General features: G+C 44.0%; 3 protein-coding genes across 5 annotated transcripts; all 3 read left to right on the forward strand.

Annotated features, from left to right (window-relative positions):
* The first annotated feature begins 774 nt into the window (after window positions 1-774).
* On the forward strand, window positions 775-4,253 carry Osi2 (DUF1676 domain-containing protein Osi2). 2 transcript variants are annotated; one of them, XM_076439153.1, is made up of 5 exons: window positions 775-921; window positions 2,185-2,324; window positions 2,420-2,723; window positions 3,016-3,209; window positions 3,281-4,253. In XM_076439153.1, exons 2-5 carry the CDS (start codon window positions 2,207-2,209, stop codon window positions 3,649-3,651), a joined length of 987 nt encoding a protein of 328 aa, XP_076295268.1. In that variant the 5' UTR covers window positions 775-921; window positions 2,185-2,206; the 3' UTR covers window positions 3,652-4,253. The 2 variants fall into 2 exon arrangements, with proteins under 2 accessions (XP_076295268.1, XP_076295269.1); XM_076439154.1 differs by lacking the exon at window positions 775-921 and adding an exon at window positions 974-1,815.
* Window positions 4,254-10,872: 6,619 nt separating this feature from the next.
* Window positions 10,873-14,529, forward strand: LOC143216318 (uncharacterized). 2 transcript variants are annotated; one of them, XM_076439241.1, is made up of 3 exons: window positions 10,873-11,082; window positions 12,290-12,800; window positions 13,328-14,529. In XM_076439241.1, the coding sequence occupies exons 2-3, from the start codon at window positions 12,296-12,298 to the stop codon at window positions 13,687-13,689; spliced, it is 867 nt and encodes a 288-aa protein (XP_076295356.1). In that variant the 5' UTR covers window positions 10,873-11,082; window positions 12,290-12,295; the 3' UTR covers window positions 13,690-14,529. The 2 variants fall into 2 exon arrangements, with proteins under 2 accessions (XP_076295356.1, XP_076295355.1); XM_076439240.1 differs by having other exon boundaries at window positions 10,883-11,082; window positions 12,287-12,800.
* Window positions 14,530-19,829: 5,300 nt separating this feature from the next.
* Window positions 19,830-21,789, forward strand: LOC143216357 (uncharacterized). The gene is made up of 3 exons (XM_076439310.1): window positions 19,830-20,464; window positions 20,535-20,645; window positions 21,099-21,789. The coding sequence occupies exons 1-3, from the start codon at window positions 19,858-19,860 to the stop codon at window positions 21,365-21,367; spliced, it is 987 nt and encodes a 328-aa protein (XP_076295425.1). The 5' UTR covers window positions 19,830-19,857; the 3' UTR covers window positions 21,368-21,789.
* Window positions 21,790-23,231: the final 1,442 nt, after the last annotated feature.

The following is a 23,231-nucleotide window of genomic DNA, read 5'->3' on the forward strand; positions in this document are numbered from 1 at the left end:
CAAAATAATTGATTCCAAATTTCTCAGTTCATGATTATTGAAATTATGAAAATACTATTGAGGAAAATGATTTCCTTGAATACTACCGGACTAGTCAAAGTGACTGATTTCAAATTTTCGGTCATATAATTATTGCAGTTATAAAACTACGACTAAATTTGCTTGGACTCGCATCCATAGTTCCAGTGTTAAATTACATAAAAATTCGTTCCCATTCATCACGAATATAATTTGTACCATTTTTATCGTGTTAGAAGCGAACGAATCCGTTCAAAGTGAAAGACGAATGTGTAAATGATTTTCTCGTTTGTTCTAAGCGCGCTGAGAGGTGTATGAACGTTCCCGCATAAATTAAACGACTATTTATTTATTCGAAGATCGAAGGGCGAGCCGCGTCCATGTGTACAGTGCGCCAATAAATGCTGTGACTGCGCTACATCCTTCTTCTTCCTTGCGCAAATCGTTCTGGGAACGTTTCGTTAACTGTTTCGGTGGACGTAACACTGGTTCTTAGGAATAGCATTGCGCAATGGAAAGGGCTAACGTGATGATCGAGTGGAAAAATATACAGGAGGCTCGGGAAGGAGAGAAAACGAAAGGAGCCGATGACGCACGCTCGATCGTTGGATCACGAAGGAAAGTCCGATCGTGTTTCTCGCTCCTTGCTCGTCTCTCTTTGTTCGAAACCGTCCTGTTCCGGTCTTGTATCCGGGGACCACTTTCACTCTCGATTTTTAACCGCCTTTTTCTACAAAACGACAACGACCCACGCGGATCTTCCACCTCTTACACACGCGAGCACTCCTTTTATATATAAAGGTGCGGAGCGGCCGCTGTCGGTCTATGTTCGTCTTGTCCGCGTTATCCACCGTTATTTTATTTGGACCGGTTGCTATCGAGTTTTAGTCAGTGTCACACAAGGTGAGAATCGTCCCAGAAAATCGGCCAACGCGGGAACACTCTCGCGGAGAGACAATATTGGCACTTTCTTTCGCGTGCATGAGCTACATACGTTTGTGAAAGACTTTTTTCTTGTAAGACTGAAGGAATTTGGAGATCCGAGACGACTTTCTTTGACCTGACCAGCGAGTGCACTGTAGCACGGGTTTTTTTTGAGAGATGAACTTGAATATTTAATTTCTCGTGGCATCGTGGTCGAAAGTACGAAAAGATTGATTTAGAGTATTTTGAAGCAAGTTGAATTCAGCAGTTTGCTTCTAATTGATGAAATAAGTTAGAGTGGAATATACATTTCAATTCAAGGAGCTAACAAACCGTGAAAAAAAATTCATTGTTGAGTCTCTGCTGGAATTAATTGGTTGGTTTTGTACTTACGAAGTCGGCACTGAAAGTAGATTAACATTTACTGTGATGTGGTTAATTACGGTTTCAGAATTAACTGAAGCATTTTAGGAAAATATTAATTTGAATGACAATCAAAATGATGCAGATCTAAGTAGAACAATTTAAGAGTCTGAAGAATTGCCTAGCTTAGAGTACACTGACACGAGTCAGAAAATTCGGGATCCATCGATCGCGATCGAGGAGAGTGCGTGCTCGGCGTAACGTATACCGTGCACGCGCGGTCGGAATACAAGGTTACGGACCCGGTTCCTTTCAACCCTGATCGCCCATTGGCCCGTCCAGGTAACGGCACTTCTCGGGTTCTACAACGCGGTTGCGATCCAACTTGGCAGACACTCGAGTGCTGTTCGTGAATCACGACGATCGTTACTTTTTTTCGTTCCCCGAAACTGTGAAACGATGCCGCCGATCACGGCGTCCGGAAAACCGGCGATTTGACGGAGAGTGCTGGTAAGAGGTGTCGATTACTATTATCTAAACAGTCACGATCTTACCTACATCGATCTCAATCTAGAAAATACGTCATCGATCGATCTACAGCTGTTTCAACGTAGAACAGAAATTCCGTTTTCTGTTTTTGTTAAAAAAATGGCACGTATATCGATCTCGATCTTGAAAATCCCTCCTCAGTCGATCGTCTACAGTAGTTTCGACGTAAAATAAGAATTCGGTTGTTTCGTTGCTTCGTTATTTTCTTTTCCTGTCAAAAATGGCACGAGTGCCTACGATGACAGGTAACGCGAGCACGTGAGAGTGTTCCGTTGATTGGCAATACGGGATCCATGTGAAACGTGTGTCGATAAGGTGATATCACTGCAGGTGCAACGTCCAGGTGAGCAGTATGCGACTAGTTCCGTTGTTGGTAACCCAAGGCGTGCTGCTGTCGTGGATGCTGTTGGTGCCGTGTCTGTCGGTTACCTTCGAGGATGGGGCAGCTAGCGACCAATCAGAGGCGAGAGGTGAGTTGTGATTGCTTTTGATACTTTTATTGTTGAACCTTGAAGTAGCGTTGAGAGGATTGAGTGTTTAACTATGGATATATATTTATTTTCAGAGAACAATGTACCAGAACCACAAGATCAAGCATCGTTCAACAAAACCAGACACGGGAAAGGACTTTTTGATTGGATCGGTCTAGGAACGGGACGAAACGTAGATCCGTATATGGCAAAGACAAACAAGGGCTGTCTGAATGGTGATCTTGCCGAATGTTTCAAGTCTCAGGCGTTGAGTTCCTTTTCTGATTTCTTCGATCATTCGCGCTACGATTTGAACGACTATGTGAAGGTTGTGAGGATGTCTAGAGATGTTGTTCAGGAAGTTAATCGTCAGCCGTACGAATATTCTGGTGAAGCAAGGTATTAGGAACTATTCAATCCTTATGTGACTGCTTTCAGTTTAAAACAATTCAGTAGATCTGAAAATTTGGTTCATTGGTGTCTTCAGTAGATTGAGACTCGTAGTCAGACACGTTACAAAAATTAGGAAATGCTTTACTGAAATATTTCTGAAGATAACTGCGAAAAATAAATATTTTAAAACAGAATAATTGCATATATTAATATAGAGGTTCAAATTAGTCTAGTATAGTCTAGTTCACCTAGACGTGGCACTAATCACATTTTTATTACATCTTTGCTTAATTTCTAGGTCGAGCGATTCGGAATGGGACCAACTAATGAAGTTCGCTCTCAGAAAAGCAGAAAAATTTGTAAAAACAGTAGCCATCGAGCTTCACATTCCATCAGAAGAGACCGGTGATAACGAAGTTTACGCTCCCCGATTTTTAGACGAAATTGCTGACGAGATCGACACTCTGGAAAACAAAAAGGACACTCTATTCTGTAAGCTCCAACCTTGATCCACCAAAAGAGACACTGCATCTTCAAGATCTAATCAATCTTCTTTTGCACAGCCCGCCATCAGCTGAAGAAGCTCCTCATACCGATGCTGATCGTTTTAAAACTCTTCAAGCTGAAATTACTATTGTTCCTACCCCTGATCTTGGGTCTGGCGTCCTTCAAGAAGTTCCTTGGCTTCTTGGCGATCGTGATACCCGGTCTAATCGGCTTCTTCAAGTTGTATAAACCTCTCAGCCAGAGTTATCATCCTCCAGTGTACAGTCAGAGTGGTATAGCTTACCCTTATTATAAAGACAATTCGAATAATTATGCGTATAATGAGCAGGATACTCATCATGGTCCAGAGTACCAGGATTATCACAGGGACAGCGTGTCCTTCGGCCAGGACCTTGCTTATCGAGGCTACCGAGAGTACCAGTCGTAAGATGCTGGAAAATTTGAGCATTAGGTTAAATAGTACTCAATACTCTCACGATTCATTAGCTAGATACTTTCGCCAGACGTAGTATTCTTATAAAATAATTGACGTATCAGGGAACAGATTAATTGATAGTTAATTCATTTATAATCCAGGTTAATTCGAGGTCACTGAATCTATAGGAAGGTTCAACCTTTAATCGCCATGAGATGTTAGAAATTATAGTAGCTCTGCACTTAAATATTGTAGAGTAGGAAGATTATCTTTGAATATTTTTTGAGAGAGTCTATTTTGTTATGTTGCGTTTGTGTGTTTATAAAACTAAAGATGGAGTTCGGATAGTCTGAGAGGAAATTACACGGATCTACGCTGTAAAATGTTGCCATATTTGAACAGCGTATTATTTAGTTGTTACATTTCGAAGCCGCACGGCACCTGGTCTTCAAAGCACTGTCAGCCTGTACATATTATTTAAGTATTACTAAGACTCGTCTCTCCATTACAGCATTATTTATTATATAGTTGAATAAGAATTGTATTTTAAACTTAGCGATCAGTGTCAATAAAGTGTCCAACTAATCGACCGCAAAACCGGCCAAGTTCGCTCGCAGCTTTTTTACACCAGAAGAGACTCAAAATGGTACTTTTGTAAACAAGACGTGCGTGTCATAAAATACCTGCACGTCTCTAATTTAGTCTCTCGTTTCGCTGAATTGGGTCACTTTCGACGTCGCAGAATCGCTCGGACCGCAAACGTATAACCGAGAAGCAAGCGAGAACCGAGAGGCATCATTGCCATTTTATGGCACTTTGCCGTTCCCATCGGCGTGGAAACCTTCCGCAAATGGTTCCCCGATGCGTTCCAGAGATATGTGACCCCGGATCATTTTGTTTCCCCGTTTTCTCGCCGTTCCAGGCTCTGGCCATTAATTTTCCCAAGCCGGAAGCATACCGGGAAAATGGGACCATCGACCTCAAACTAACGTAAACAGATTATCGCATGCTGCCACGCCGCAACCCACAGGTTTCAGCTTGCGTCGTGGACGGATAATATACTGGCAGAATCATCGAGGAACCGAGAGTTGTTCCCATTCTTCCATTTTCGAACGTGCAATGTCGAGCAAACGCACGGGAGATGATAAGTGAACATTTAATTAAATATTGAGTTATCGAAAAGTGGTAGTCATTGGCACGGTTCGCTGGGCTTCAGGAATTGAGTATCTTTTTTTGGAGATAATTGTGGATGGGGCACGGCCTTGTTGCAATTAATAATCGTAAATGTCGGCGTAACTTCAACAGTCGTTAATTGAACAAAAACTACAATTATTGTAGAGTTGCTTGTAGATATTTTTTGTGATTATGCTAAATCGTACTACACCCATCCCTTCATTTACGCAAATATCCGCTCCACGTGGATTTGATTTCCTGGAAGAAAAAAAACGTGTAAATTGAATCTGTGAACTTGATAAGGTTCCAGAGGCCACACTGCTCCTGATGTTTTCTTTCCTTCCCGCGTAAATTTAAGTAAAATTATATAAATTTAGACAAAAGTTCCGCGTACATTGAGGTAAATTTGCCACGTAAAACAAATAATCGCGTAAAAAAGTGCCGCGTAAATTGAGGGACGGGTGTATATTAAAACTAAAGCATACTAAATCGTACAGCAGAATTTTATAGCAGGAAAAAGTGTGTAAAAAGAGCGATCTATGTTACTATCGATTAAGTAACGTTTTCAAATTATTCACGCGGATATAATCTCCGACTAATTATAGCGATTTTCTGGCAGAGAGTGTGTTCGGAGGCATGATTGACTGTACTTATTTTCTTGTTCCTTAATGCGACAGCAGCCAGACAAGAGATTCGAAGCGATCAAACCGCGCGTGAAAATCTCGTTCTCGGTCTCTCTCTTTCTCTCTTTGTCTGTTACCGTGAGATGCTGAAGGAAGAAGAGGAAGGCTGCTGGACGAGGCAACCGGTTCGATGTGATTCTCACTCGCGATCCAGAGAATCGGATGAAACGGACCTGTTGACCAAGTGGCCTCATTCGATCGCAGGAGACCGGAAGCGGTCTGCCGTCCCGAGGCGATACATGGAAAACACGGAAAGCCGCGGCGGCACGTTGCGTCGCCGATCGCAAAAACTGGCGATTTTACGAACCAGTTCAACGACGGATCCCACAATGAAATCGCGCGCTTCCGTTATGGCGGCCGGCATTCCGACGCGACGGCCAGGAATCCGAAAATTGCACGAGGTTCGCTCGTCACTGAGATCGTTCGCGGAAAAAATAGCGAGCCTTCGAAAAAGAAATTGCACATACAAGAAGCATACCCGACTCCCAACAAAACTGCAGAAATCGCCACAGTAAATAAGCGACTGCACTCATTAGGGTAAGGTTGCTCAAGCCGTACCCCTTAAGAAAAAAACCGTATAAAACTATAACTATTTATACAATAAAAACACGTTCGATATCAAATTGCAAAGTCCCACATAGATATGCAGACTTTACAGAGCACATAACATTTGATACAATAAAAGCACGTTCGATATCAAATTGCAAAGTCCCGCATAAATATGCAAACCTAAATGATACGGCTGAGCATAATTGTGCACAGTCAAACGAATTGTTCGCTTTTACTTTAATATATTGGAAAAAAACTAGAACACAAGAAAAAACCAAGGAAAAATGTATGGCATGCCCGATCGACCGAAGATACCGCATAAAGAGAAACCGACATTATTCTGACGAGGTATTAAGAACACATCCGTTCCGAAGAGTGAAAACTGTGGAAATCCATTAACGAACAGTTTTTCTCGCAGCTGAGTAAACAAAATAAACGGGTTACATGGCCGAAAAAATGCGGTTTCTCCGTCGGTTCCAGTCAGAAGCAGTTCAAGAGATGATTCTTTGAGACCGCATCGTCTTGAGCAGCATTTCTCTCGGTTTCCATCGTTTTTCATCCAACTGTCCGATAACAGCCGTGGATTTTGCAGCATTCTGCGAACAGGACAAACCTGTTTGCCCCTTATCTGCCTACGATCTTTATCAGCCTCTCGATTCATCAACCTTTCACAGGATCGTACGAGATCCTCTTCGGCGCGGTCAAACTTTCAGTCAACAGGTCGCATAGTTTCACTTTTAGCCCTCGTTCTCGTCAATAGTTATTAAATTTACAAATTAATTCGTGGCTCTGAAATCTTATTCAAATGAAAATCTTTTATCCTCCAAATTGAAGATTCTTTGATCAAAGTGAATGGAGATTATTTTAGACGTTCCTACAAATTCACGAAAAATGAATTTGTACACCCAATATTTAAAATTGGTATTACTGCTTGAAGAATGACTTGGTTAATTCGTTCTACGATGACCTCGCCGATTCGATGATCGACATCCTTCAGAGATCCAGGTTGCAAGCTCCGCGCGACACCTGTGATTTTCCCCTGTGACGCCTCGATTTATTATAGATCCCCGGCAGATAGGACGGTGATCGAGTAGCTAATATTTCGCGATCGATCGAGCCGCGAAAAAGTCGCCGATACGAACGGTAACGTGTCAAGGAAAAAAATGAGGGAACAAGGTTACCGGGAGAAAGTTAACGAAACAGGTAGACGTCAACGCGATCGAGCAATGCAAATCGGTGCTCGCACGTGACCATTCGGGCACAGTCGCACCAATTCTATCGTTTAATTCTGATTTGATCGATAGCCGAACGGTTCCCGACCGGTTTCTGCTTCGAAGGAAATAGGATAATCGCGTCGGACGAACGCTATCCCGCAAGAAGGTGTGTCTGCTTTTATTTCGTCGGCTGTTAACCCGCGGAATTCACTTCGGCAAAGCAACACTGACTTCTTGGAAGAAGATGTCATAAATCCTTGGACGCGGAGTTTTGATCTCTTGACCTGTTACAGTCTTTAGTCGTGCACTAATTAATTAGTGTTGGTCTGGGTTAGATCTGACGACCGCTATCTTGATGGAATTCTTCGTTTGTAAGTTCGTGTTAGCTTGTGCTGTTGTTAATGGTCCAACTGTGATTTATCGATGCGTTCGTGCACTAGAATGGAGACATAGTGGTCCGTAAAACAATTCGTACATTGGACGCAAAATAAACTAAGAATCAATGTACAATTTATGGACTGATGGTCCAGCGATCATAGTTCACAGAAACTATGCTTGCTGGCGAGGAATCTACGATCGCAGCGTAGCCGCGTCGCGTCGGTCCGAATCCAGATCTTCCGATTTCACCGGAAACCGGTCACCCACGCTGTCTGGCCGTTCAAAACAAGTCCCGAGATCGTGACCCTGACGAATCGGCGATTGGAATTCGACGTAACGGTTCGCAGAGAGTACCAAAACACATTCGCAGGACCGTGAGATCGTGCTGGCCACGGCGAATAATCGGTTACCATATACGAATCAGCGCCGGCATACTTTTTCTTGTTTTTTCATTGCCGCTCGCCGATTGCCCTCCTGTTCGCGCGTGTTTCGCACAGGTTTAGCCGGCTCGCACTACACTCGTTCGCGTACCATGGAAATTGGAACGTCTGTCCGATTTTCAATTTAAAACGCTAATTCCCATAATCAGGATTCGCTCTTCTGGGTTCCGACTTCGAACGTAGAATCGCAAATAGAGGATGCGGACGATTTACTCGCGCCTGAAGCTTCCGCCCCGAGGGGTTTGCTTTACTTTATATTCCCATGAATTATACTGTGGCGAATTGTATACGACGAGCAGTGGGAATTAAGTGTTGGAACGCTCCCTTTTTCAATGGCTATCGCGTAGAAATAAAATCCTAGCCTCTTTTGTGCTTAGATTTTTATTACATTTAGTTTAGAAAGAATCCTCCAATATTCTATGTTCACTTGAATATATTAATAGTAATCGTTTCAGGATGACGTGCATCACGATAAAAATTAGGTTGGGCATGGAATTCATTGATTTTTCTGCAACCATCAACCATCTCGCGAAAGCCAGTACGGGCTTCACAGAAGAATGAAAAGCGGATGTGTCGCCGTTTTTCTGAGTCGAGTAGATCTCCACGACAGACCCAGAAGTCTAATAGCCTCGCGATCGTGTCAAGAATTTCAAGAACGACGACTCCTCTTACACAGATGCTCATCTATCAACCGGAACGCAAATACAAGGCCTGCTACAACGACGCCGTACGCGCGTCGCTTTCTAGCGTGATTCCTTTTCTTCTTCTATTCCCGATCGATGTGTCGCGTGACCACGAAAGTGTATCGGGAATAGGGAACGAATGGTTTCCGTTCGGGTAGTCCGTTTCGTTTTATCGGGTCCCCGAACACGTGTGCCGACCGCGTTGCGGTGGAAAGTGTTTTACTGATTAAAACAGGGACACCGCAACTACCTTTTTTTCCAAATTGTTCCGTGGACCGCGAAGTCGGCTCACAATGGCTCCATAGATCATTCAACTTTTTACGTCTTGGCCACGTTCCTGGCGACGTGAATGTTGAAATGGGGCCTTGAACTTCGTGAGACGAGAGTCAAGCTTCGTTGAGCATGGACCTTGATTTTCAACGATCGAGAATTGGCAAAGAGCAGATTTTTTAATAATATTTTTTCTGGTCGCGTCAGAGTCTATAATTTTAGGAAAATCTGAAAATCAGCCTTTACATTGGCTACAATAATTTACATTTTAGGAGCCTCGAACCTCGAGAAACGAGATGCAAGTTTCAACGTGTGGATCGGATCTTGAATTTCAAAAATCATGGATACAAAGAAAAGCAAATGCTGTCCAAAAATATTTGTGTACGTTTTTTTAACATTGAACATAGTTCGTGGACCAGATGGTGAAGCAAGTGAAGGTACCGGTCAAGTAGAGTGGCCCTGAAAATCTGCATCAGTTCTCTCGGCAGGATCGTTTTCGTTTCCACAGCGCAGAGGCCACAGCCCGGTTAATAATCGAGTGAAACTCCTTCCGCATAGCGGCCTGTTAATCGTCCGAAGCGGTTCGGTTTAATTGAGCAGACTCGCAGGGACTCGCAAACACGCTCGAACTTGGCACACTTCGTCATACGTGACCGTCCAGAACATGTTGTTTCTTCCCTGGCGTAATTGTTCCTTGTTACGGCACGCGGTACCGCGATATTTACTTTCTTTACGAGCGTAATATAACGCCGAGCCCGTTGCCTACAGTGTTTTTCGCCTCGATTCGATTCTCCCATGTATACATATGTATACTACACGCAGAATATACATGTACTCGAGGTATCGTGACCCACGCTGTTCGACCTACGCTGTTCTTCAATTTCCGAACAGCGATAAATGTGAAACTGTACAATAAATCATACAACGGTCGCAAAGCTGCCATAAAGTCAGAAATAATTTAATAGGTAAAATAGAAGCTTCGTTACCAACTCTTACAGAAAAGAGGCCGTGTTACATCCAGTAGCCTAAGGACACTCATGTAGAGCCTGTTCTACAGCTTCCAACAACTCTTATCACATAATACAATTATTAAAAACCAACTAGTTTTAACTCTCCCAGCGAACACGATAGCGGGAGCTTCTCCAGAAGAAACCTGATAAACAAATCCCATAAAAGGAAACATCGACATTGTCTGTGGAAAGGCGTAGCAACATTCGCGTGAGAGAATGATCCGGGAAATTTCCCGTCGCGTCGGTGTGGTCCGTTTAGTCGGTTTCCCTAACAAGAGCAGAACAATTTCACGGCGGAAGGTAGATTGCAGGTTGCCGGAGCGTTCGGCGCAACCAAAACGGCCAGGTATAGGCATTCGGCCATTGCATTGGCGTGCGTGCTCCACATCCGTGACACGGTTCTCGCGGTGGGTCGTGGGTCCCTGCGACGAAGACGAAGACGACGACCATGAGCACGAGCACACCCACGGGAGGACTATGTCCTCTTGTCGGAAGATCTCGTGGTGTGCGTGCAAAAGTCTCGCGGAGCCCCCGAAGGTGTCTCTCTCGAAGGAACCAGTTTTCTTGCGACGAGGGGAGGCCTTCGCCTCCTGGATCGGGTCGGTTCCCCGTCCGAAGCCAGGAGTAGAAGGAGGCAGTCGATCACAGAGAGATCCCACCACCGGATACCGAGCGACCAGTCAGCCAGCCAGCCAGCTCGTATCAAAGGCAAAAGTGGGCACCACCCGCCTCCCCAAGCTTCTTCTTCCACCTTGCCACCTTGCTCGACTTGCCTGCGTCCGAACGGTGGAAACGTTTTCGCGTTTGCCGAGCCCGAGCCTGAACCCGCCTCTGTTTAACCCGGAGATCTTACCTATATAAAGTGGCCGGGGCGAGACCACGGGTTCAGAATACTCGACACGCTCGATCCACGCATCGGGTGACACGATCCAGCACCCGGAAGAGGACCCAGAACAGATCGCGCAGGAAGGCAGAGAGAAGAGGCGCCAGCAGCGTGCCCTCGACCCAGCTTCCGGTTTACGATCACGAGGATCCGAACCCAGGTCAGTCTTGCCTTCGACCTTTCGCTTGTTCCCTTAGGGTGCTTGCTATCTTCAGGATTTCATAGGTGTATAGCAGGTCTAGCAATCCAATAGTTGACCATTTTCTTGGGAAGTTTGCTTTTGGGATTTTTAATATTGTTTATTGCGGTTGTAAGTCTGTTACAATTAATCGTAGCTGAATGTAAGATGTTGTCTTGATAGATGGTCTTGTTTATTGTAGATCTAGTGGAACATTTTGTTGAGGGGTTTCTTTCTGTTGTAATTAATGGTTGTTGGGTGTAAGATGTTATCTTGATAGATGGGTTTGTTTAATCGACGTGTGTGATTGATGATCTGTGGTATCTTAATTCGACGTTTTCATGATAGATTAGGTTAACTAGGATTTACGATGTTAGGTTCCCTTTTATTTTAGATTGTGGTAGAGGACATTTTTATTCAATGCCGACAGTTTAACAGAATTTAAAAAACGATTCTTGTATAGATAAAATAATCTCGACTTATTATTAACTTGGTATTCTTTCATAGTTATTGAAAGTTCATATCTAAGAGTTCCAGGGAAAGTTTTCGATTATACAAAAACATTTACAATCGTGCACTAATCATGAACCAGATTATTGTTTAGTATAACCTCTCGTGTACGACGTTTTCAGCAAAGTAGAAGACCGCCGATGTTAAGAAACTTGCCGCAAAATAAAGAACATAGGTTTACAGCATATGAGATGACCCATATAACATTGTCGAATAGTGATTTCTTTGGAATGTGAAGTGTTTCAGTAAAAAGTTGAAATTTAATGTGACCGGTTGCGTGGAAGTAGCATGAGCCGTGTGCCGCTCCGGTGATTTCAACGCGTGGAGAAGCAGTAAATCATGCGGTTTAACGTACTAAAGACGGAATGGCCTAATAGTAGGCTATCAATGCAAAGTGCAACGTGCAACTAATCTTCTATCACCTGTCACCAATCCGTCTACACCGGACTCCAACGCAGTTATAATTCTACTCCCGATTATAAATTCATATAAAATTCGATATTTCGAATTTAGAGATGTTACATGCAAATTGTACGTGTTTCCCATTCTATTTGAAGGTCGAAATAAATTCAATTTAAGTTACATTTATATTATCCTGATAATTATTCAACAAAGAAAATTAAAATTGTAACGATATTATTCGAAGGCAAAAGCTTATTGGAAATTTTTTTCACAGCAGACCACGATGAAGGCGATACTAGCATTGCTGTCGCTCTCTTTCGTGGCGATGTGCCTGGCGAACCCGCTCGAGAAGCTCGACAAGATGAACACACTCGAGCAATCGTCAACAATAACAGAACGCGCCAAGTACGAAGAGGAGCTTCTCCGTAAATTGAACTCGAACTGCTCTCAAAACCATCTGAGCAGCTGCGTGATGTTGAAGCTGGTGACGAGCATGAACAAGTTTCTGAAGAAGGCGTCGATCGAGCTGACGGACGACATCGAGATCAGAAAAACCAGCCAGGTGTCCGAGGAAGTGGTTAACTTCGAGGCGGGCAGGAGCAAAGACGACGAGTCCGAGGTCCTCGACCTTGTCGCGAGCAAGGTGTACGCGTTCATCAGGTCCAGAAGTATTAAATGGAGGATCTTGCCGGAGGACGATGTCGTGGTTTCTGCCTCCGAGGACGAAAGCGGCTCTTTGAACCTTAGTCTATCCATTGAGCGGGCTGACAACGCTGTTGTGCAAGACGGTAATTGTTAATTATCATTCTAGATTCCTTAAATCGATATAGATCGATCAAAGATCACTTAGCAGTCAGCTAACCCACTAGTCTGCTCTCTAGGCTACTAATCCCATACATCAAGCAATCTAGTTCGCTAGGTAGGTCAAAGAGCACTTATCAATCAGCTAACTTTAGATTCGAACAAAGACGTGCTGCAAGATGGCAATCACTACTTAGCTCTCGAGACCCCTATATCAATCTAAACAGCTCAAAGATCGCCTAGCAATCATCTAACTCACATATTAACCTCTTAGACCCTAAGTCCATATATCAAACGACCCGTGGAGCTCAAAGCTCGCTCACCTAACTGAGGAATCAAACGAAGGCGAATCCTCCCACTCTCACTCGAAAACAATTACAACCTTGGTGTTCTTCGAGTAGTTCTTGCATCCAGCAATTCGGTCACGGCTCGCCAGAGTTTACTGCCATAGAAAGTCCCCGTTTTACCTTCCTCGTCGAAAGCGACAGCTAACTGATCCTACACCTTCTTCCAGGTCGTGGTAAGAAGAACAACAATCTTGGACCCCTAATTGCCGCTGCGGTGTTGAAGATTGGTCTCATCGGAGGCCTGGCCTTCAAGGCTCTAGCTTTGCTAGTTGGCAAGGCGTTGTTGCTGTCCAAGATCGCTCTTCTTCTTGCTGGAATCATTGGTCTCAAGAAGCTGTTCTCTCACCAGAAGCATGTTACCTACGAAGTCGTCGCGCATCCTCATCACAGCTCCAGCCATACTTTCAGCTCCGATCATGGTCACGGAGATAGTTATAGCAGCGGATGGGCGAGGAGCTTCCATGGCCAAGGACCCATCCCAGGACAGACTGACGCCCACGACTTAGCCTACTCGGCTCATGCTAAGTGAACGTAGCTGTCCGACCTCTGGGACCTACTTCGTGACACTTAAACGCGATTTCTGGACCCCGTCGACTCTGCTACTCGAACGACGCTTGCCAGCACTTTCTTGCCCTTTCTTTTAATATTTAATTCTTCCGCCTTCTTTGGGCTTCCTCTCTTTCTACTAATCTTCTTGCTCTGACTAGGAGATCTTAGGCTCGAACTGATCACTCACTTTCCTTGACGATAGACAGAACGCTGTGACGGACGCAATTGGTTCTCTACTCTAAATGAGAATTTGTTTGGAGAAAACATTATCAATGTTTGAGAGCTTGAAATTTTATATAAATTTTTAATCGATATTCAAATTTTTACGGAATTTGTTGTCTTGTTCTAAACGTATGATAAATTTAGAAAACTTTGTAGACACTTAAAAAATTAGAACATTACTTCTGAAGCTTCCTGAAAACATTGAAGAGCGCTTAGAATTTTCTTTTCTAATTCAGGATTGATAAAGTTGATTCCGAACTCGACAGTCTCCTACGACAAATTATTTTTATTTAACTGAATAATGAAGACTGATAGTGTCACTTAATTGATAGCTGGCGAAAATTATATTTCGCCCGTGTAAAATTGCGTGGTCTCGACTGATTGGCGAAGATCACGTTGATAGATGACTGACAGACGAACGAGACACTCCCATTGACACAGAAGACGACCTACGAACGTGTGTGAGCCTTGTAACTATACTTGATCGATATTATTTATTAACTTAACTTATTCTTACCACCGCGTGATGCGGATTGTACCATAATGTACTCATGTTGTTTTCCTTTGTATAAATAAATATTTATTGTTTTTTTTGTAACGTGTGCATTCCTGCGTGTTATCGTCTGCAGTCGATCCTTTGAGATCGGCCTTGTTGCGTTTCTTTGTTCTCTGAGATCAGAAAACAAGTTCATTAACCTAATCACTCTATGCTACAACAACCTCAATACTATAAATCACGCAAAAATATTAATTGCATACAACTAGGTGTGCAAGATTTCTCGGTGACCTAAAGCTCATATTTACCAACCCTAATTGTAGTAATCCAATTATACAGTCACTTCAACAATAACTTCAATATATCACGCAGCATATAAAAATATTAATTACATTCAACTAAGTCCGTAACTTTAACAGCATCATGCAGCACAGTTTTACAAATCATATAAACTACAGTTATACAAACACTCACAGAAACGTCACCTTATTGACTTCAATCCCAAGACTTAATGTACAAATTAAATTAAATTCGCGGATAAACACAGTGTTTGTTATAATAACGCACAACTGTCCTACTCGACTAATAAAAAAGACCGTGGCAGTCGAGTTACCACCAGGAAGAACCGGAGAAAGCAGAGAGGAGCAGTCGTTCACCGCGAGAGGCCGCCATCGCGTTTAGATAATTCCGGCGGTAATCCGACACGCAACCATAATTTCCACAAAGTTGCGATACCGCGATTACGCCTGTAAATAGCAACACGAGCCACGTGCACGACAATCTCGCCTCCCGGGATAATTACAGCTGTCTCGCGATGTAATTACAACTGAACAGAAAACGAAGGTCGAGATAGAACTTGTCGCGACGTTTCTCATTAAAAGATGTCTCCTCACCGGAAACCACGAACAAGACGATTCGCACATTGAGTTCTAAGCGGGTCGCTGAACACTCAAAGAACTCGTTCATAAGACGTCGTAAGCGTGTTACCGATCGAGAAATAATCCACAGGCGAGTATGTAATACAGTCCGATTAATTATAGTGGTATGTAGCCCGGCATCCTCCGATTTGGTCTGTTTGCCAGCCGGAAGCCAGTGAGACGGATCCGTGTGTGTGCTTTTCATTACGACCAATTTACCGGCGGAGCACAGTTAATTGCCCGACAACCTCTCGCAGAGTTCAAATAAGCTTAATGAAGTCCGACCACTTTGGCAAATTAAAAGGAAGATCGACCTGGCGACTTCGTACCGGCTTTATCGCCCGGTATCGGTCGAATTATTGCGAGCTGGATTTTGCGATCGATTCGCACGACGATAGAAATATGTCGAACGTCTCGTATTCATCGCGCCTGCTCCGGTTTGCGGAACTTAGCGGGACTTGTACGTATGGTGTGACGATAGCGTCGAGTTACTCTAGGAATGCGATTCACCAGCATGCAGAATTATTCGGTTCGCCACTGGCAATTCCTGGAACTTCCTCGTGAAACAAAATTTCTATAAAACCCTGAATTCAATTGTTGATTCCCTGAATTCTCCCGGAATTCAATTTTTGCATGGTCTCTTGCTCGTTATAAAGTAAAGTGGCTTTTCTTCTTTCAGAATTTTACAATTTCAACGACTCCATGGAGTTTGAACAATTCTTCCCGCTGTCATTCCAGTGTGATCTCTTAAAGGGAAGTTCTCTCTTTGCAATGACCTCTCAGAAATTGGTGTGCAATTTTTTTATGCTTGGAAATCATACTTTAAATAATTTTGAATTCAGGCAAGAAAAATTAGAGAGTTCTACATGAAGTTACAGTAGTTAAAAAATTGGTCCTAAGCTAAAAAACCAGTGGTCCTTTAAAGGTCCAGAAGAGTACCTAAAAATGTTGGAGACATTTGCAAAGAGCGCAACTGTTAAATTAACGGCTACAGTCAAAGTTGAAGAATTCTACAAGTCTCCTGTGTAATTGTTGAGTAAATAGCTAGAGAGTCGAAGTCGAATGATTTTATAATTTGTCTTTGTAACTGTTCAATCGGTGGGAGGATGGGCGACACTAGAATTTTTCATTGGAATGCGGCGACGGCCGAAAAATTTTATATCGTTGACCTGGATATCGGTGACGGCGGGGAACAAACAGTGTGTCCGGGGCAACTTTCGGAGGCGTCAAAGATGATCGGAACGAAGGGAAAACTACCGGGGACCACACGATGCACGAGGCATCTTTCATTCAAATAAGTCGGCCTCATTTCTACCCGGCAGCTTTCTCCTGCTCGATTGGGAGGAATCAGAAAGGAGATGACGGGGCGATAAGGGACGGCCGGGAGAGAAAGAAAAGGTGTCCCTCTGGGAGATCAACTTTCGGTTTCGGGTGTGAAGAGGGGCCCGCCGTCATCGCTGACCCCATTCCCGGGACCCGCGGTCCTCGTAAATCGGTAAAAATCGACACGTGTTACGCCTCTTCGCCACAAGGTCCTATTCGATCATCCAATACCTGGTCCAAGAAACAGTTCTAACAATTACTACAAATAAAACAAATACAATTCCACCGATCTGTTCAAAGAAACACAGCTCACTACTACAATTTCTACTTTGTAAACTATCTGACATTTTATTCGGTACAAATCAAATGTCTTCAAGCAACATCCTATTCAATCAATCAAGTAAGACAACAATTAAACTATCTGACATTTAGTTCAATCCTTTAAGTCTTTGTGGTTCAAAATAATTCTTCGCACCTAAAATTAATTGTTAGTACAAGAGTGAATATCGAGCCCAGGTCGAGTTAGAATCAGAAGGAGCTGATGATTGTTTCTCCCGGAATAATTGATGAGAAGTAACGGAGATGGAGTGATAAAGAGATGAAATTTAAGCTAGATAGACCGGCTGACCCGATTTCTTTTCACGGCCACGTTTTCGCCGTATTCGGAGAAATTCGTCGCGAGAGGAGAAAGTATCGGATATTGATCGGATCTTCTTATTATTGACACGAGGATGCTCGATGACCGCTAACGGTGTCTCTCAGTATAAATGTATGTGTGTATGTGAGAGAACGATCGAGCAGTCGACACACATTCTGCGTATCGAGAAAGGAGAAAACACCTTCCAGGTAGATTCTAACGTTCCCCTTGCGGTCGCGGAAGTGCGCAGAGAAACCGTGGACTAATTAGAGGCTCTGATTCACTGATCGAGTCCTGGAGAATCAACTCTCCTACCGATTCAAAGAACACATAAACCGATTTCCACTTTAGTTCTATTGGCATTATGTAAAGATCCTCCTACAAACCCATACGGAAAACCAATTATTACAGTATACGCGTTTCCGTGCGTGGAGGTAATTTGGGTTTAATTAATTTGCCGGGAACAATACTCGCGAGATAGAGGTCGCTAAACTAATTACAGAGAAATCTTCCTGTTCATAGACTAGAAAATTCAAGTTAGAGAAACTGTTTGCGGATCTCATTCCGAGTGTCAGCTGGATATGTATATTTAGGAGAGTGACTCTAATTTCTGCGCTTTCGATCTCGGTGTTCGAGGATCGAAAGGACCGCCTCGAGGACGACGCCAGCCACTTCTAGCCGCTCATGAAGAGGAAGTTCTAATGAAGTTGAAGGGCACTTGTGGGACGATCTCGTTTCAAGGATACACGAGATCGTCCGTGTGGCGTGGCGTCGTCCCGAGGAACGAGCGAACGGTTTCGAACCGGGCCTAGTTATACCTACCAGCCGGTGTTACGTATATGTATACCGTATCGTATCGGCGAGTACGCGAAGGGAAGTGGAACAGAAGAGAAAGGTATGCGGCGAGATGAACTAGTTTTCAGCTCCCTCGATCTTGTCGCGTCGATCGAGCCGAATCGAACCGATCGTCCCTACCACGCCTGCCGCGATCTTCTCCTCGACTATCCGGAGTCCTCGGAGAGAAAGGACGAAGGGTGGCCATTCGCTATTGCCTTTCCACAAAATCGAGATGTCCCGCGAACACATGAATTGTTTTTGCTTGGTTGCTTCGTTTTTGTTACAGATATGGTTCAGACACGAACTTCGCAGACTAATTTCCGAGACGGAGCAGACGTACACTGGTCAGGTGAACCTGTTAATTACGTGTCGATCGAGGCGCAGGCGTGATGCGAAATCGGCCACGCTCTCTTCCGCTCCACTAAATCGCGGAAAGAGGGAAAGGAAGGTCGAGCGGCTGAGGGGAATGTGGACGGAATTTGAAATTTTTATTTTTGGCTTTGTTTGATAGTGACAACCTTTTTTAATTTAGATATAATATGTATAGTGAACGTTGGCTATATACATGTATATTTGAAATTTGAAGGGAATGTAAACCGTGGTCCGAGAATCACCAGAGAATTTAAGAATGGAATAATCGCTTTATTTAAAAAATTTATTCTTCTCAGGATAAATTAAAATTTCAAATGGTTTAGTATCTTTAGCCTGTTTTGGGTTAAAATTTTATTTCCTTGTCACGTGTATTTGTTTTTTAGTTGAATCATGAAGTACGAGGTATTAAAATGTATGTACTTTGCTCAATTTGATCAGGTTCATTGAGTAAAAGCTAAGGCTGTAGAAATCAAGAGTAAGTATCCGGTTTCAGATAACACTACATCTCCTATTTCTTGGAAATTTATGTTTCAGATATCATAGTATTCTAGGACTTTCTAAATAACATGTCGTTTGGCGTTGTGACATATAAATATTGTTTAACCTGTCCGACAAAAAAATATTTCATAAATATTTGCACTATACAGAGAGTGATACACTAAAACAATTTCATCTTTCTTTTCCTATTAATCCGGCTGTTCTAAATCCCATTTTCTCAAGCTATTTCGAATCGATTAATCCACTACAACTACTGCATCCATATTTTCCCAATAAATCCTGGTGTACTGGATTCCACGTGCACCCATCTCATTTACCTCACGATCAAACCGATTTCTCGGACGATTTTGAATCGCTTGATCCACTAAAACAATTCCATCCGCATTTTTCCTACAAAGTTGTCTGTGTGTGGGTCGGGTCCGGGCGGAAGTGAAGCTTGCTCTTTCACGAGCAGCCTGGCCAGTGATCTAGAATAAGCCGGGCTAGCCAAGAAAGAGAGAAAGAGAGAGAGGGACACGGGGATCGCGTGGAAAACTATGATCGGATGAAGGGAGACAGGACGGTTTGGGGTTTAGAACGTCGATCCGTCTGGCGGCCGCATGGTTCCGAGAGAAGGCTAGCAGCCTCTCGCAGCCAACCGCGGCGTAACGCTCTGAAACGCCTCGGAAACAAGAATTATAAGAATCCACGAGAGGATCGCCCGACCGAACGAAAAATTGCAGGCTAATGCACACGGTAAGAACAGAGAATGTAAAGCCTATCCCGATGCTCTCGTTGCTTTTTTCGTAGTACAATCACCGAGACCGGCAGCTACAACTATATAAATGAGATTTGAAGCGGGCGTAGATGCAGCACTCGGACCTCCGCCGTAGGTTCCGTAGGATCAGTATACACGTGAGCATCGTGACCATAGTCGGATCGTCATTAAACTCTGGTGCAAGGAGAGATCAATCATCTCCGGATAAACGGATCGTTCGAAGACATTCGACATTTACTATCAACGCAATGGATTGGTTGGGGAGGTTACCGGGGTTAGGGGATCAGCGTAGGCTGACCCTATGCGTCCTCTTCGTCTGCGTGATTGTCTCGCAAGCTCATTGCACGGATACCAACGAGACCAAGGACGCCTGGAGCGGAATTACCACAGGATGTTCAACCAACGACTCGAAGAACCTGTCTGTGTCCTGTTACGGAGTCAGAATCGTCAGGAAGGTCGTTCAACAGCTGTTAGAGAAGTCCAGCAAAGAGCCCAATATCGAGATCTTCGATGGTGTCAGTCTCGTTGAAGTTCCTGGAGCTGGACCCACTAGAAAGGGAAGATTGATGAAGGGATTCGGAGGCATGGGGTCTCTGATACAGTTTCTGGAAGGGAGAGAGCTTCGAATTAAACTGCCCAGCTTCCTGCCGCAGAATATTGAAAGCGCTATACAGGAGAGCTTGCCCTCTGATCAAGGTTGTTTTGAGGTTTTATGGGATTGCTAGGGTGAATCGACAAGGGTTGTAACCGGTGTGGTTTGTTCCAGGCAAAGGACGAGCTGGTGGAGGCGGAGGTGGATTCGGTGGAGGAGGCGGCGGCGGCGGTGGTGGAAAGAAGGGCGGCGGTGGAGGGTACATGATCCTGGCATTGATGATGGGTAAGGTTACATAAAATGTTTAATCGTCAGATTAATGTTAAATCATTCAGATGCTTGGCTAGTTGTGGAACTGGTTTAGTAACCTGAGATGCTTTATCTTCAGGAGAGAAGATTTATTTTTTGTAGTTGATTAGGATTACGTTGAGATGGGGTGTTGATTCGTTAAGTTCAGTCTAGAGTCTACACATCTGGTGTCCAGAACGTAGAGTCTAGAATCTATAAATATGGAACTTAATGATCGGGAGTCTAGAGTCTGGAATCTAGAAATCCAGAGTCTAGAATTTAGTGATCTGGAATGTAGAGTGCTGTAATCTAGATATCTGAAGTCTAGGGTCTGAATTTTAGATCTAAGGATCTAGAATTCAATGATCTAGAGTCTAAAGTCCGGGGACTTATCGAGTACAATCAAAGCATCGAATCATCCCCTAACAACACTGAATTTCAAAATTCTAGGTAAGATGATGGCAGCGATGGGCATGGGCGCGTTGGGTCTCCTCGCCATGAAGGCTCTGATGGTGTCGGCGATGGCTTTAATGCTCTCCATGATCGTGGCCGTGAAGAAGTTGACGAGCGGCCATGATAGTGGCGGCGGGCACCACGTGGTGTACGCGCAGGACGTCGGCCACCACCATTACCGCAAGAAACGTTCCCTGGGAGAGGACGATCTCGAGCTTCCGTACAGAGGATACGCGCACCTGTTCGGCGACTCACGAGTGTCCTGATAAACCCGATGACAGAGGCTCCGTCGTAAATCCTCGTCGAGTAACGCGCTCGGGGATCGCCGAGAGCAGGCGAGAGGACATTACGTACTGACAGTGACAATGACATTGAGACACGCGTGTTGACGGACTGGACGTTTCGTAGAAAGTGACGTGAACACAGACACACAGACCCAAAGAGACAGAGACAGACATTTTCACAATGATACATGAACATACAGGCGCACAACAGAAAACCATGTGATAACCTCAAACCACAGTAGCTCGACCCGGCGAAAACCAAAGTACATACACACGGAAATTATTATTTATCGACTAAAACAGTATACGCTCATGCTCTCTCTCTCCCCCTCTATTTTTGTACCTATTTATTTATTTATTTATTGCGTGCAGCGAATAAAGTTATACGTAACCATTGACCAAAGCATTCGCCTTGTCGTCATTTATTATTGCGCCGGTAGGCCGCGATAAACCGGATGAAAGGTAGACGAAAAATCGGAGGAAAGTGTGCCGGCGCGTAGTATGTTATTATACGTCGAACTCTTATCTTCCCGAATCGATCAAGAAAGAAGAAGCACTCGATTCGTGTGTGCTTCTACGATCCGGATGTCCGCGAACCAAGTAGCACAGGTTGTGCAACAAATCGTGCAAAGTGAAACGAAGCTCGCGCAGGCAGTGCGCGAAATGCCATCTACCAATTAGCACGCTCATATTCCGCGGCGATGAGTCCGACTAATTGCTCACCGGGAATCGTAATTCAATTGCCCGAGCCAGCGTTATCGTAACGCGTGAAGATTCCGCGCGATGAGGGTGCGTTCCGTGTCCTGGAAAACTGCTCGCTCGGAGGAAATCGGTTTAGCTCGGAAGAAAATTCGAGGCCCCTCTTTCTCAAGGAAGAAAGCGTCGGGACGAGGAGTTCGAGTCTAGAGAGGTGTTCCAGAAGATTCCCTCTTTCTATGCACCTCTTCCTCCGCCTTCTTCTCGTCCACCCCCACTATTCGAACAGAACTAAGCCCGTTCACCGCGATCCTCCCGTTCTCCCAGGCCCGGAGTAGGAGGAAAAGCAATGACGGGGGCCCAAGACCCACTGGCACACATTCTAAACGATGCCTTTTTTACGTTCGGAATATCATAAAACGGGATGGTCCTGCTTCGAATCGGCTCAGACCGCGCCGAGGCCGCTGCGCACGCGCTTCGAAAACCCGAAGCGTCCTGCTGCCGTAAAATGCACCGATTTTCCTCAATTTTTTTCTATTCTCCTCGATTTAATTATATTAGCTAGTTACGTCCTTGATCTTCAATCTTCCCAGGTTCTTTCAGAGAAGCTTTTCTTTTTTTGAAGATGATTTTTGCTGTGTTTTAAGGTTTATTCTCAATGACGTTGTAAATTGAACATAATTTGTTGATTTAACGTGTAAAGCTAAACGTGATGAGTAGACTGCGGATCTTTATGCAAAATAAAGACACAGAAGCGAAATAAAAATTTCTTTCTTCTTTTAATTATCTGATTAAGCTGAAACCAATACGCTGATGTCTTTAAATCTTTTTAATGTGTCCACTGCTTTAAATTGTGGTTATCTATTTTTGTCATAAATGCATAAAATCCGCAGTCTAGTGATGAGATACTATCCTACGTTCTTGTGTGTAATTATTTCTACGAAGTCGCTCGGGTTAGGTCGGGTAGATTAGCGGCCATGTATGGTTGTCCTTATCTATTGCACAGCGCATTCGTTGTATTTGATCAATTCTGGTTTTCTGTATGCTTAAAGACGATGCTGATGTAATAGTTTATAAATTGTGATATTAATTGTCTGATCTGGGAAAAAAATGTTGGCGAATGTTTAGAGGTGCTGGGTCGTAGTGGGTT

Source organism: Lasioglossum baleicum, chromosome 15 (genome assembly GCF_051020765.1).
Source record: "Lasioglossum baleicum chromosome 15, iyLasBale1, whole genome shotgun sequence".
Lineage (NCBI taxonomy): Eukaryota > Metazoa > Arthropoda > Insecta > Hymenoptera > Halictidae > Lasioglossum > Lasioglossum baleicum.